Source organism: Centropristis striata, chromosome 17, assembly GCF_030273125.1.
Source record: "Centropristis striata isolate RG_2023a ecotype Rhode Island chromosome 17, C.striata_1.0, whole genome shotgun sequence".
NCBI classification, from domain to species: Eukaryota; Metazoa; Chordata; class Actinopteri; order Perciformes; family Serranidae; genus Centropristis; species Centropristis striata.
The window spans coordinates 11,621,055-11,636,322 of record NC_081533.1 but is presented as its reverse complement, the minus strand read 5'-3'; the positions used below and the strand labels follow the sequence as shown (position 1 = coordinate 11,636,322).

General features: G+C 42.5%; 1 protein-coding gene across 2 annotated transcripts; it reads right to left on the bottom strand.

Annotated features, from left to right (window-relative positions):
• Positions 1-499: 499 nt before the first annotated feature.
• On the bottom strand, positions 500-11,929 carry znf219 (zinc finger protein 219). 2 transcript variants are annotated; one of them, XM_059354651.1, is made up of 3 exons: positions 9,583-11,929; positions 9,272-9,418; positions 500-6,905 (listed from the first exon to the last, which is right to left on the bottom strand). In XM_059354651.1, the coding sequence occupies exons 1-3, from the start codon at positions 11,927-11,929 to the stop codon at positions 5,734-5,736; spliced, it is 3,666 nt and encodes a 1,221-aa protein (XP_059210634.1). In that variant the 3' UTR covers positions 500-5,733. The 2 variants fall into 2 exon arrangements, with proteins under 2 accessions (XP_059210634.1, XP_059210635.1); XM_059354652.1 differs by lacking the exon at positions 9,272-9,418.
• Positions 11,930-15,268: the final 3,339 nt, after the last annotated feature.

Sequence of the window (15,268 nt, the reverse complement as noted above, 5' to 3'; positions counted from 1 at the left end):
AGAAATTCAATTTGCAGTTTTTCTTTTTTTATGATTTATGTAATTAAAACTGTGCTATTCTGCACAAAAGACATTTTTGAATTGTTCCCACTTCTAGCCATGATTGTGCTGATTCCATAGAGCTGCAGGACTTATACATTTTATACATATTTTATCGATTAAAATGAAATACAAGGCCACGGTGAGTAAAATGTAAAAAGAGCAAAAAATGCCTTTAAATTGCTCGATGGGGTTCAGAGGGTTAAAGTTATTCTCTAATTGAGTTACTAATTTCTAACTCATTAAGAACAATTTCTATAACCTCACAGTAGAGACAAGAATTAAGTTTGAGTCGGGGGAACGGGGTGTCCCTACAAATGTCTGCAGTTCTATAAATTGCCACAAGAGGGCGCTGTCTTCTAAAAGTAGTTTGGAGCAGCTTGATGGATCTAAACCGCCAATAAATACATCTTCATACATCATGTTGTGTGTGTGAAAGACAGGAAAAACAGAGACAGGGTTATTTTTGTTTGTGTTTATTTATTTCTAATGTGTTTTATTTTTATGTTTTTTTTTAATCTGTCCACAAAGTCATATTAGTCACTACTATGTTAGATCAGTTTTCCCTCACTGCAATGGCAGTCAACTACACAAGAGCCCAAACCCAGCACGGCCCCCTCGCCTCGCAGGGATTTGTCATTTCACAATGAGCAAACGTTTCAAACAGTCGGACCGACGGACACTGATGTTGTCCTTTTGGTGAAATCATCTGATATAGAATCAGGAGTTAAGGTGCAATCAAAAAAAAATCACAAGTGGAGCCACGTGGTATTCAGATGAGTGCAAGTGGAAAGGCATAGTTTGTTTTTTTGTGGAGAAATCAACCAAAATCAAGGATGACTCATTTGAGTTTTTGGGAACTCTGAAGGATGATTTATTGGATGAACGAGTAGGAGCTCCTCCATTGTGGCTGGTAGGACACAAAAAGTTTTAATTCTGAATGTAAGTATGTACAAATTCTCCACTTTAGTACAAATTTAAGGTATTTGTGCTTTACTTGAGTCTTTCCATTTTATGCTGCTTTGTACTTTTACTTCACTACATCTGTCTGACAGCTTTAGTTCCTTTACAGATTAGTATTTTTTTATCCCCTTCCTGTCCTCTAAGAACCATGTATCTCCAAATTTGGTGATTTTTCTGATAAACTAAAGAATTAAGAGTTCTTTTAAGCCAATGTGTCAGACAATTTTTTTTATTATCTGACACCATAAAAAGATTAAAAGACTTTTTAGGGATACATAGTTCTCACAATATGATACAACTTTGAACATCTACAGCGGTCAAAAGCAGCATTCACATTAATGCAGCATTAATATTAGTCCAAAAATCTTTTATAATAGTAAAACACTGACAGAGAACATTTTACTGCACACTTTTACCACAAAAGTGCATTTTGCTGATCATACCTTTACTTAAGTAAGTCAAAAGACTCTGGAGTACGCTGTAAAAAAAAAAGTTGTAAAAAAACGGTAAAAAGTTATTTAACAGATAATTTCTTTAACAATACACAAAACAGTAAATATCTGTGTTTTAAAAAACATTTTTCTATAGAATAACTGACGGTGTTTTTAAGTGATGTCTTTTTACATATTTTTTTATAGTAAGAAAACAGAAAAATGCCTTAATTTTAAGTTCAGCAATATGATGTGTAATTTTTGGATTTTACATAGAATTCACTGAAATTTAACATTCAAGACTATTAAGCAATTGAATAATACTTAAAAAAAAAAAAAGAAGATATGATCCTTTATGGCATTGCACAAACAAGAAAAACCCTGTATAATAATTCAGTAAATTTCTGGAAAATTCTTTTTTTTTTTCTTTTACAGTGTATCTTCATTGTAGTATTTGTATTCTTTTTACCTAAATAAAGGATCTGAATACTTAAGCAAAATGAGTTACTTTATAAGCACATTTTTTTAATGTAACAGATGGTTTAAATAGACCAACCGTCCATTTTTGGAGAAATGTAAATATGTCTTTTACCAGTTTTCAGAGAAGCTTCTACTCATCCTGTGTTGAAGACACCCATGTGTTTGTTTAACTCTTATAGTGAGTAAAAGCAAAGTGAACTTTTCCACACAGAACGATTAGAAAGTCAATGCAACGATGCAAATTTACACAGAGCATAAGATATAAGATTCCTTTCAGAATTCCATTAAGAAAACAAGCGTTTTTAAAGTTGTTTGCTTGTCGGCTTGCAAACAGACGTGACAAAGTGTAAATTCTGACTTTTTACAGATCTACGTCAATATATAGTTAATTCGGCGTACTTGTGATCCATTTATTGCTGTTAAATCACAATAAAATCAGTTTTTTGGGAGGTTCAAACGGCTGCAGTCATCCAGACACAGTTTGGTGAAATTCAAACTTTGTATCTCCAAATAATGTTATGAACCCTGACTCAACGACATTTGTTTTTCAAGATATTTTGGACTTTTACAAGGAGTACAAAGCAGCAATAGTGGGTATTTCGGCCGAATGTAAATGGTGGAAAAAAACATGATTGGTACCTACGTTGGCATGTCTCAAACGGGGCAAAAACTCTCTTTGCGTTTGTTGTGAACCAGATGCACAAACTATACCTTCAAAAGAGTAGAAATATTGGCTCAAGTGCTGCTTTATTTGTTTTCTGTGCAATAAATTTGGGACTGGAGTTTGAGTCAAAGGCTGCCTTTTTACATTCAAATCTCCATAGAAGAACGCTACTCAGACAAAAGGGTTTGTTTTGAAAATCCGTCATCGCCGAGGACATTTTTAGTCATTAGACATGTAGATTGATTGGCAGGCTGTTTTATTCCCATCTGCCTGTGGGAGGAGTCGAAGGGACCATCGCTCGGGTTTGTGCTCTCTTTAAAAAAACACAACATCGCTAGTGCTATCTGTACAACATTCAACAACACATTTCTCTTGTTTGTTTGTTTTTTTGTCTCTTTTGTTTGTTTTTTTTAACCATAATGCCAAAACAATAATAATTATCATTATAAGAAGAGCATTTTTCCATCTCAACGGCATTGAACAAACACCACACGAACTGAAATCAAAATCTAATAAAGGCCTCAATACCAGATAGTACACGTCACCTTCAAGTGGTGCTGGAGATAGATAGACAGTTTACGGACGAGAGAGCGACATGGAGGAAGAGCAAGCTTTAGAGAGAGAGAGAGAGAGAGAAGAAGAAGGAGGGTGGGTGGGTGAAAGAAAGAGAGGTGAATTATTATCTTGTTTTCTCAAGTTTATACATGTTTTAGTGTCATCTCAGACATGTTTTGGCACCTTTAAATATAACATTAATTGGACTAGGACTTGGGCTTTGGTTCACAAAGGGTTAGTATTAATACCACAACCCTACATCTATTATGATTTTTACTCGCCTAAAGGTTAGGTAGTCCATTCTTTCAAGAGTCTAGCCATGCTAGAGTGTCATAATAATAATAATAATAATAATAATAATAATAATAAGAAGGCCTAGTGACCTTGTTTAAGGCCGAACGGGCCTGAACAGTAGAGACAAATCCAGTATGAAAACCACTTCCCCCCCGGGAGAGAGCGGGGTCAGAAGGTAAAGACACGAGAAAAAGATTAAGGAAATGGGCCGAGGTGATGAAGGAGAAGAGGAAGAGGAGGTGAAGTGGAAGGGCAGAGAGAGAGAAAGAGAGAGAGAGAGGAAGAAAGAGTGTGTAGATATAGGCTAAGTGCTTTTGGTGAGTTTTACAAAATACACCAGGAAGTGCTTGAAACAGAAGGCACGATGGCATTGACAGTAGTTGTTAAGGAGACACCACTAAGGGACTTTCACTACAAAACTCATAAGGTGCTCTAAAAAAAGGAACTGAAACACATTAATGCACATTAAGGTGTGGCTGCGATCGTAGAATACCCCATCAAAAAGTAGTCTAGAGGAGATAAATAGTGGTTGTTAAGCCAGTGTGATGGGATATTACTGCCTCACATTCATATTTTTCTTCATGATTGTTTTTCATTTGTAGCAGTAGAAGTGTCGGATGTTTACACAACGAACTTTTCTTTAACAACCAGTTCGGTGGTTGGTGGATGTTTTTGACGTGATCGATGGGGTAAATCTATCAAAACCACAGCTTTTTACACATTTAAAAAACATAAAAGTGACGACTTCCATTGAAAAAACGTTTGGTCTATTGATAAAGTCAAAATAAAAAACAACTACTTTGGGAACTCAAAACCTTGCACAGTGCTCTGTATAGACATTCCAACTAGTCTTAGCTCACAAACATTATAATCAATATTACCTATATTGATAACCTTTTTCTGTAAGCATCTTGAAATGAAAATAAACAAAAGTCTGCTGCTTTTTTTTTTCTTCGTCTTTACAAAAGCTACACATATTCTACTGGGATGTCTATGCATTTGTTAGTGTTTTTAATAATTACTCCTACCATTGTCTTTTCTTTTCTTTATAAAAAAAGAAGAAGAGAGGGAATCTACTCATCTAGAAGACACAATACCCCCAAAGAGTACAGTTTGTTTCTCAGATTTAGTCCCGTTCGGCAGGGGTCCCGCTTTCTTTTTCACTCTCTACCTTTCTCTCTGACTGGAGAGATTGTTCCTTTTTTTGACACAGTTGCTAAGTCTCTGTCTCTTTAAGAAGGGTGTGTCAGTTGATTGCGTTCGGGGGCTCTGGAGACGTCCCGACAGCCCTCAAACAGACGAGTTTTGTTCTTTTCCGCGCATCTACGTTGCCTCAGCAACCCTAACACGCATTCGGCGTCATTGTAAACACTGAATTTTGACCTGTGACCAAGTTTTTTTTAACACTCAGCTTATCATCCTTGCGATACTTATTTTTTTCTTTTTTAAGCCGAGCCACAAACGTCTGCCGTCTGTTAAGGACATTTCTTTTACAACTTAACTATTCACAACACCCTAGAGAACCACTTTTAACAAATATACTGTACTTAAATTGTTTTAAACTGTATATTCAGATAAAATGAACGACCTATCGGAGCCTCAATGCGCAGAAATTAACCGGAGACTCTCTTGACAACGCACATAAACAGGCACTAACTGAAAAAGAAAAAAAAAATGTTACAAACGTTTCTTTCAGTTTTGTTCAGGACAATCAGAAACACTTTTCAGACAAACAAGGCAGTGATATATAGTTGAGGGAAAGCACGCGTTACCTCATGCCTTAAATTAATACCAAATAGCTTAGCTGAGGTTCACAGCTCTCCTCTACATCTCTGTGGGCTGAGGAGGAACTCGTAGTTTCAAACTGTTCATTGAGCAGAAGAGGAGCATCTCTCCGTGGCTCGGTCAGGATAGCAGTCTGAGATAAACAGTCCATTACTTGTGAGGAATAATCGCATGAGGATTGATGCCCGAGATCTTAAACATTTCATTTATCAAATACCTTAAAAATCATCTGTCTTGTGAGTGAAGCTTGGAGGGAAAAAAAAAGATAATAAAAGTGGCCCACAAAATCCTGAAAAGATTAATCTATGCTCTTTTGTACAGGAAGTTTATGTTGCGGTGCGACCACGCTGTCCGAACCGAAGTAGACGAATAATGTCGGAAGGAGGGAAAATAACAGCTGTGATGTTGTTGAGTTAAGAATCCTCTGTTGTCTTCCTGCCGCCTTCTTCACTTCTGTGTCAAATGTAGCTGAAAACATTGAACCCAACTCTCCAAATTTTAATGGCGTCATCCCAAAGAATTTTAATCTGTTAAGACTCTTTCCTCCTCTCCCACCATGTGGCCAGAGCTCAGAGCTGGTGAAAGAGCGAGCGACATCCTCAGATCCTGGTCCTCTGAGTCCTCCAGACTGCTGCTCTCCAGATTCTCTTCCATCTCCTCCTCTTGCTCCTCCTCCTCCTCCCCCTCCATCTTTCCCTTGAGTGCCAGTTCGTCTCTTACATTCTTGGATACCGAGGCCACATCTGGGTGGTCGAGGATGTCGTCCAGATGGCCGTCTGCGTCTTCGGATAGGCCGTTCAGGGTCTTGACCTGCGTTGATGACCATTCCCCCAACGTTGCTTGGGACTCTGCCTCGGTCGCATGCCTCCATATTGTCAGAGAGTCCAGGTCAGACGGATCCACCCTGGGCTTGGCGGCCTTTGGGGCGCCATCATCCTCCAAGGTGGTGGAAGGGGCTCTTTTGCGCCTTGACTTACTGGTGTGGTTGACCTGCAGGTGCATGGCCATGAGCTCTGCTGAGGACGTACGGAAAGGGCAGAACAAACACTGGCTCAGCTTCACCCCTGAACTATCCCCTCCTCCTCCCTCCCCGACACTCATGCTTCCGTCCTCCTCCATTCCTCCAAGGCCAGGTGAGGGGCGGCGAGACAGATCCAGGGGTTCAAAACCGCCTTCTTGAGTTGGAGGTGCAGGTCCGTCCTTGTCGCTTGACGGCTGAACCATTCGGCTCGTGGTGAGGGGCTTTCGACGGGACACTTTAGGGGCCTTTGGTGGGGGGGACTCCCTGATCCAGCCTCCTTCCATTCCACCTTGGTAAAGGGCCCCCATCACCCCGGATAGATACCTGTACTGGGTCTCCAAGTCGACATCCCTTAAAGCCGCCAAGGCCTTCCGATGCTCCCGCTGATCTGGAAGCCCCAAGAGCCAGGACTGCTGGCTGGGCCGAGACGCGGGGGCGTCGGTCGGGCCACGGTTGACCGGGCAGTGGTTGAGCTGGGATCTGCGCTGCTTGGCCATCCCAGAGGATCCAGAGGTCAAACTGTTGATAGTGGAGGTGAGACCACTGGAGGAGGAGTTGGAGGAGGCTGACAAGGCGTTACGTTGCTCCCTGTGGTGCCGCTGGAGGTGGTACTTCAGTGAGCCTGACTGGGTACCCGCATAGTCACAGTGGGGACATTTGTAGGGTCTCTCACCTAAAGAAAATTAGATGTACAAAACAAACAAGAGATTCAACACAAGTAGCACCTAACCTAGGGGAAGGTTTAAGAGACCACTGATTTTGCACGTTAGTTTATTTACAATGAATCAGGGGATGCAACTAAGGATTATTTTCATTATCAATTAATCTGCCAATTATGTTTTTGATCATTAAGTCAATAAAATGTCAGATAATATCCATTCCAGTTTCTCAAAGTCCGAGGGGATGTCTTTAAATGTCGTCTTTTGTCAGTCCAATACCCAAAGATATTCTGTTTAATATCATATAAATCAGACAAATGCAAAAAAATCTTCATTTTTGACAGGCTGAAACAGCCATTTTTGCATGGAAAATTACTTACTTAGCAAGATAGTCTAGTAGTCTACCTATTAATCAATTAGTCGACTAAGTAGCAGCTCTAAACAAATCACAAATTTGATGTTAGTGCTAATAATATAGTCTGTATAAAAGTGGTGGACTAAGTACATTTACTAAGTACTTACTAAGTACTGTACTTGGGTACAATTTTGAGGTGTTGTACTTAACTTGAGTATTTCCATTTCATGTAACTTTATACTTCTACTCCACTACATTTTGAGGCAAATATTGCACTTTTTGCTCCACTACATTTAGCAGCCAGATTTAGTTACTTTTCAGGTCAAGATGAGCCCTATCTTTACAAAATTACATAAATGCATCAATAATAATAATCCAAAAATACATTTAGATTTTATAAAACAACTTGAGTGGGGCCATTCTGCATAACAAGTAGTTTAATTTTTGATACTTTAAGTGCATTTGCTGATACTTTTGTACTTTTACTTCAGTAAAGGATCTGAAACTTTTTCCACCACTGCTGAATATCAACCTTGCCTGTGACGAGTACACATGGCAGGAAAAGCATGCTGATTTATATTTTTTTATACCATAGTAAATTAATAGAAGTCAATGGTTGCCTGAAAAGTCAGAAAATGTCTAAAAGACTAGAGCATTTATTAAATAATGGTCAGCAATAACTTGCAAAATAACCACCATGGTCCTTTAAACAGTGGTTAGTGGGAGATGTAGTTTTGCATTACGAAGGGAGATGGCAGTATTCCATCACTGATTAAAAATGACACTGCTGTGAGAGTTAAAGAGGAAGGGGCATCATGCTGGAGGCATATCAACAGCAAGAAATGCATTACATATGAAAAGCGTAAATGATCTTATTCACAAGAAAACACAAAGAACACAGCTCTATTGATGGATGCAGATGTGCGTGCAAAAGTATGAACAATTTCAATTTGTTGTTGAAGCCAAAAATTTTTTTTAAAAATGGGATAGAAGTCTCGAGGGGCAATAATCTCAAGAGGACAGTAATATCAAGAGAGTATTATTCTAATTTGATGCCTTCACTTAAATTACTGACCATGTGGTAATCACTTGATGGCACCAAGAAGCAATAATGCATGAGGAAAAGAGCTGAATGCTATCATGAATAATACAGCTGTGATGTGATGGGTCCTGTCAGCTATAAATGATTATTCATAATGGCAATATTAGATAGATTTTATTTAATGCATTTTGGACACCGAAAGACTTGGGCGTGCTCCAGTTACCGGTTGCTGGGGACTGGTGGCAATTTTTTTTTTTTAAATGAAAAAGGGGTCTTAATTTTGATCAAATACATCAAGCGAGGAAGGCAAATAATAAAAGAAATGGCAATGACTCATGCTGATAAAGTCTTATGAATATGGATCATTAATTAAAGTGTGAGTGAGTGCTGTGAGAGTTCCCAATTTTCATTAAAGTCCTACTCACTTATCACCAGAAATTTAGTAAAGGTTTTTCTTTATTTTCCTTTTTTTTAAAGCCTGTTCGAGTTTGTTGGAGTGCTCTGCGTGTCTTCTCTACACTCTAAGGAAACAATTATATGTTCACAACTTATTCTATCTATGAAAAAAACAATGCCAAACCCTGTTAATTTTGCAGAACTTAGAGTTAAGCAATTTAATACAATTTTTAAAAAGGTTTTTTTGTACCTTTCTTGGGAGTGAAGTTACTGGCAACTGAGAGAAGTGAGCTTTTTACTGAGACGTAACCAAATTTAATCCCTGGAGTGGCTTGATTTTTTTTTCCTCAAAACCTTCTGTTAATATATTGTCGAGCAGGGCACTTAACCAGCAGTTGCTCCAGTGGGGCTGCTTGGTTGCCTGCAGTAGAGGGCTATGATTAGAGCTGGCCAGGTCTCGAGGGTGAAAGTGTATAAAAGAAAAAAGTAGCGCTGCTAAAGCGAGGATGCGCAATGAAACCTTTCCAGGGATTCTCTTAAGGTTAAAAAAGTAAGCGTGGTTTGTTAAACTCACAGCAGTTTCTCACCTGTGTGAACTCTCAGGTGCACTTTGAGATGGTGTGAAGAGCGGAAGGCTTTACCACAGTAGGGGCAGTCTTTTATCCCTCTACCACGCACTCGCTCCCTGGTGGGAACTGAAGGTATGGAGGAGACTGCTGTCAAACCATTTTCTCCTGCAAGTGGAGAAAAATGTAAAGATAACAGCTGGTGTGGAGAGCCCCACGAGAGCTTCTATTTACATCAAGTGTGGAAATAATAAACCCTTATGTGATAATAACACCATTACATGTGAGCAAACAAACACAACCCAAAGAGAGAAAAGCATATATGATTGTACCTTTGAAGCTTGAGATGACGGAGTGAAACCCCGTAGCTGCTCCTGCTGATCCTCCGCCGTGCAATTTTGATTCCGGTCTCACTTCTCCCGTTTGTTGGGATCCACCACCATGTAGCTGAGATTCCTGTCTCACTTCACTGCCGACTCCTCTTCCTAGCCCAGCTCCTCTACGGCTGCCGCTCCCCTCCTCTTCGTTGCCGCCTCCTTTCTGGGGCCTCTGAGTGTGAACGCGAGCATGAACGACCACCTGCTGCAGGCTGCGGAATAGCTTTCCGCAGTCTGGGCATTCCCATGGCCCTCCCACTCCGCCAGACTCATCTCTCGGGTCTAGGCCTCCGAGGTAGGCTCTGACTTGGTCGGCCTCCGTGATCACCGAGCTCCTACCTTGGCCTCGTTGGCCTTGTTGGCCTCGCTGGTGGGGCCTCTGCTGCTGCTGCTGCTGCTGCTGCTGCTGCTGCTGAGCCACTGCCAGGCTGCGAGCCACCAGCTGCCACCAAGTCGCCTGGTCCCCTCCTTCTGAAATAGATGCGGTGGTTTCACCTGTGCCCCCTCCTCTACTTGCTCCCCCTCCTCGTCCTGCATCCCCTCCTCCTGAGCCGCCAATGCCGCCACCACCACCATTTCCCATTTCTGCCACTTGAGCCACTGCTTGAAGTCTCTCCATGCAGCTGGCCCCACTGCCATCACTGGGCAACCCGAGGTATCCCAGAATGGCTGACTTGCTTGAGCCCATCCCCATTCTGCCTCCTGCTTCTCTCTCTGATCTTCCTTGCCCACCTCTGCCACCTCTTTGCTGAGCCAGAAGGAGGCTTGAATAGAGGGCGTTGAGAGACTGATTACTAGCAGAGCCCTTGGCTTGCTGGTCTGCACCTCCTGGTCCCCCAAGGGTTCCCAGCCCGGCCTTCAGCCCAAGCTTGTTGAGATGTACTTTCATGTGGTTTTTGAGGAACCAAGGCTCTTTGAAGCCACGGCCACATACTTGGCACTTATGGTCCAAGGAGTCCTTGTGCTTTCGCATGTGTCCCTTCAAGAACCAAGATTGGGTAAACCGCTGTCCACAAGTTTCGCAGCGAAATGCTGGCAGTGTGACAGACGCAGCTGTCGTAGCTGCTGCTGTCACCTGTGGGGTACTTGGGGTCGGGGCTGGGGTATGGGTCGGTGTGGGCACAGGAGTGTCAGGGGTTGCAATGACTGGCCTGGAGTTGAAGGCCGGTTGCAGAGCAGGTACCTCAGGGGAAGGGTGGCACTCCTGCAAGTGGGATGCCAGGCTCTCTTCTTGGCTGGCAGAGAAAGGACAAAGAGTGCATTTATATGGGTTGTGGAGAATGCGGACGTGGCGAGCCAACTCCGAGGCCGTGCGGAATTTTCCTTTGCAGGCGTGGCAGCGAAACGTAGGCGCTATGGGAGTAGACGCACCCTCCGCAATGCTAGAAGAACAAGGAGGGGTCACAGAAACAGGGTCCTCTGTAAGTGGAGGGGTCAATGGTGTGCTGTCATCCAATAAAAAGTTTGGGTTGTGGTCTGACTGTAGGCCGTCATCTAGACCTTTGACCTCACCGTCAACATCCTCGTCTTCTGTGAGGTGCTGGATGAGAGTCCCTGGTAGTATACGCTGGTTTGGCCCACTTCGGTGATTCTGAATTAAGTCTTTGTGGTTCTGTTGGACTTTCAGGTGGTGCTTTAGGGGTGCAGAGGGGAGTCCAGTCCGGTATAGGGCTGTAGCTCGGCGATCTCGGTCCAGACTGTGAGCTCGAGCATGAAGAGACAAAATACTTTGGAATCGGAATCTCTTTCCGCACACGTGACAGGGAAACCTAAGTGCAGGTCCCGGAGAAGCCCCTCCCGCTCCAGGTATCGCCCTGGTCACAGTATCTTTCTGGAACAGCTGAAGGTCTAGCTCGTCGTTGCAGTTACCACTCTGCCCGGATGAGAGGGCCAGCTCCAGGGCTCCAAACCCAAGCAGTGGTGCTGACGGTGTGGCTGGTGGAGAGGAGTCCAAACAAGGGCTGCATCCAGCTTCTGGTCCCCCTCCTCCTGGAAAGAGAGCCACCGCCGGGGTCGGGGACGGAGGAACTCCATCCAGAGCATCCTCTTCGTCTTCTTCATCAACGTCGTGGTTGTTGTCCTCGTGGAGGGGGAAGGGAGAGAGGGGGAAATAAGGCGTGGTGTCGGGGCTCTGGGGTGAAGGTTCGGGGCTGTGGATTGGCAGGACTACAGGGCTGTCAGGTAGAGAGAGCTGGGTGTGAGGAGAAGAGGCCTGGGGGCTGTGGTCAAGGGATGGCAGTGTTGGGGGAGACTGGGGCTGCTCACAAGAAAGAGACAACACACACTCCGGCGGAGAATCCATCCTCTATCAGTGAAAAACAGAGAGAAGGAGGGAGACAGATAGTGAGTGGAAGTGAGGACTTAAGAGGAGTTACAACTTTAAAAAAAAAACCTAGAGGAAAGGTTAAATTTGCATGTTGTGCATAATTATCGTCAACTGTAACATGACCTTGACCAGAAATGGAAAACGGCCAAGAAATAGACATTTTAAAACCTCTCTGTGTGAATGCGTATAAGCACAGCGGAGACTCACCAGAAGTGTGTGTGGTGTTATGCCATTCTTTAGTGTCTCGACTGACAGGGGACACACTTCTGTGGCAGCCTCCTCCTTTAATTTTCTGGGGACAAAAGCAAGCAAAAAATAACTCATGGGGAAACTTCACTTAAACATGAATTATTTGCAATCACAAATCAAAGTTGAAGTTAAATTGCTGCCAGTTTAAAAAAAACACATTTTAGCACCCTATTGAAGCTATTATCTGACTCACGACTTTATTTTACTAAATTAGCAATATCAGTGTCACTGTAGGCGTAAATGCTTTTTGAAGTATTGAGCGATGAACTGCAGGTAGCAGATTTTTGTCAAACAGGGATAAAAACCAATTTGCACTGTGAATATATTCCATCGTAAAAATGCTAATAGCAGAGAATCAAACGCACATTCATTACAGCAATGTGTTTTAATGCATGTAAATGTTGAGTACAAAGCAAATCTTTATTTGATCTTCGTTCAGTCTGTGTAGGTGTATGCATGCGCTTCAATGTGTAACAGGTGTGCACCTGTTCTGCCTCCTGCATGTGTTCACAGTACACCCCGGCATACTGTTAGCACATATGGGATGATTAGCCGGAGTGTGAATGTGCACCGATGTGTATCTGTGTGTGTGTGTGTTTAGGAGTTAAGGGCACCACCACAGGACATGGACTGTCCCAAACAGGATGGGCGCGCGATGTTTTGACTTCCCCACACACCCTTCCTGTGCACTCATACAGTAGCAGCTTTTTGCTTAAATCAGGACTGTATACACTCACACACACACACTCACATGCAGAATATACATATTGTTGTGAGTACACTTGTGCACAACAATTTTGTTTAAACTGCAGCCTGGGTGTGGTGCTTAGTCATGCTCACTTGTTTAAGTAATGTACAAATGTAAGCTTATTCCTCTGTTGTGTTGCCTGTACTGCAAGCGTAACCCCGGATAACAGAGTCAGCTGAAATGTAAAGTGTGATATGCAGCATATTGAACACACACAAGCAGTTTGGCAGGCACGCTCGCACACCCAAATATTTTGAGTGCACAGCAGTTTGCATGCAGTTAGACTGGATTTATGCACATTGGCTGTTTTCGTCCATCATTTGGTGGAGTTGAGAAGCAGCAGAGGCGCCCACAACAAAACAAAAGGTCATCAATCATTGTGGCAAAACAATGGAACATCTGTGTTCGCAGGTGTGTCGCCCATATTTGTGTTCGTGCTGCGGTATGGTCACATATGTGTTTATATGATCTGTTGGATTTGTGTGTGTGTGTGTGTGTGTGTCACTGAGCCTGGATGACAAAGAGATTCTCATGTAGCCAGTTGACATTTTAGCTCAGCTATGACTCACAGGGATATCACACCATATCAATCACACAAACACACAACCACAAACACACACACACACACACACACACACTCACACAGAATCTTTTCTTAATCCACCATTATTGTTCTTTCTCTCCCTGTCTTCCTTTCCCCTGTCTTTCTTTCCCCCGATTCACACTCCTCCCATCCCCCTCTCATTCTCTCGCTCCCTCCCTCCGTCTATTATTCACTAATTTTCTTTCATTCTCTCCCTCTCTCTTTCTTTCTCTCCTGCAGTGTTGCCAGTTGGCCGGGTGCCAGGGAATGCTGATATCAGCTGGTAGATTGGGCCCTGCCAACATGGCGAAGAGCAAAAAATGAGAAAGGAGGCAGACAGAGAGAAAGAAAGAGAGAGACAGAGAGCAACATACAGCGCAGTAACAAACTGGGCAGCATTAAAAAAAAAAACATTGTCAGAGGCCATGTGAATGAAAATGATTTAATGCGATTGCCAGCATGGTGTTGAGGGAAAAGGGGGGAAGAAAAATAGGGTAAAGAGACAGACATGCTGGAACAGAGAAAAGGAAAGAAATCAGAGCGGTGGAGTGGCAGGCTGGGGCATAACATGAAGAGAGAACAACAGATTTATAAATCATTTGAAAAGTCAACACACACAAATATGCATCTAGACAGACAGAGAGAGAGAGATATAGGAAGGGGGAAGAAAGAAAGACCGGGTATCTAAATGTATCTGCAGCAGTGTTAAGACTGATGGCATTATCATATGAATATCAGCATCACAATGCATTGTTCCACCGTGACGATGGCTGTCGCCAACCACCAACCCTGTCATGCCAATAAAGAAAATTTGGATAGATGGAGATAAGGTGCAGCAATGGATGCAGGGAAAAAGGAGGGGGTTGGGGCGATTGAGGGACAGAAATGTGATTGGAATCAGGTGGAGCAGAAGCACATGAAACCCAGGTGTTAATGAAGCAAGAAAAGCAGGAAAGAACCAGTCATCGAAACCACCTCTGGACACAGCCAGAGACACATTTGTCTACATTAACAACAAATGCAATTCATTCAGAAAACCTATTATCCATTTCCTTACTCTAAGTCATATATATGATGTTACAATGTGGGATGTTTATATTCCTGTGAGCAAGAACTCCAGATTTCAGACCACCCTGAACACTGGGTTTCCAGCAGCTTTTTTTTTTTTTTCCCATTCTTGGCTAGGACTGAAATGTTTGTATTACATACACTGCTTCATGTGGCTACGTGCTAATGTCAGGGAAACCTGGAATCTTTCAGATCACACTCCAACATGTTTGATTTTGTAGATTTTGTTTCAGAAGCCTTTGTTTGAGTTTTTTCACAGTAGAAAGTGCAACCACAGTCATTTTACTGCTACATTTAGGGAAAAAATTTAGTCTTTGTTGCCAATGTTGTTAATATCTTGACGATTTCACATAACATTCCTGCTGGACCATTTTCAATTGCACCATTTTTAGTTTGGTTGTTGATTTCTTTAGGTTCACTCCCCTGCTCCATGTAGCTACATGCTAACGTCAGGGAAAACGTTGCAAATTTGGTTAATTTCTAACATTCCTGCTGGAATATTTATTTGTGATTTTTCATGGCAGAAAGTGCCACCACTGTACTCCATTAAAGTCACTGCTACATGCGGCTGCTAACGTCAGGGAAACCTGGAATCTTTCAGATCACACTCCAACATGTTTGATTGTGTAGGTTTTGTTTCAGAAGCCTTTGTTTGAGTTTTTTCACA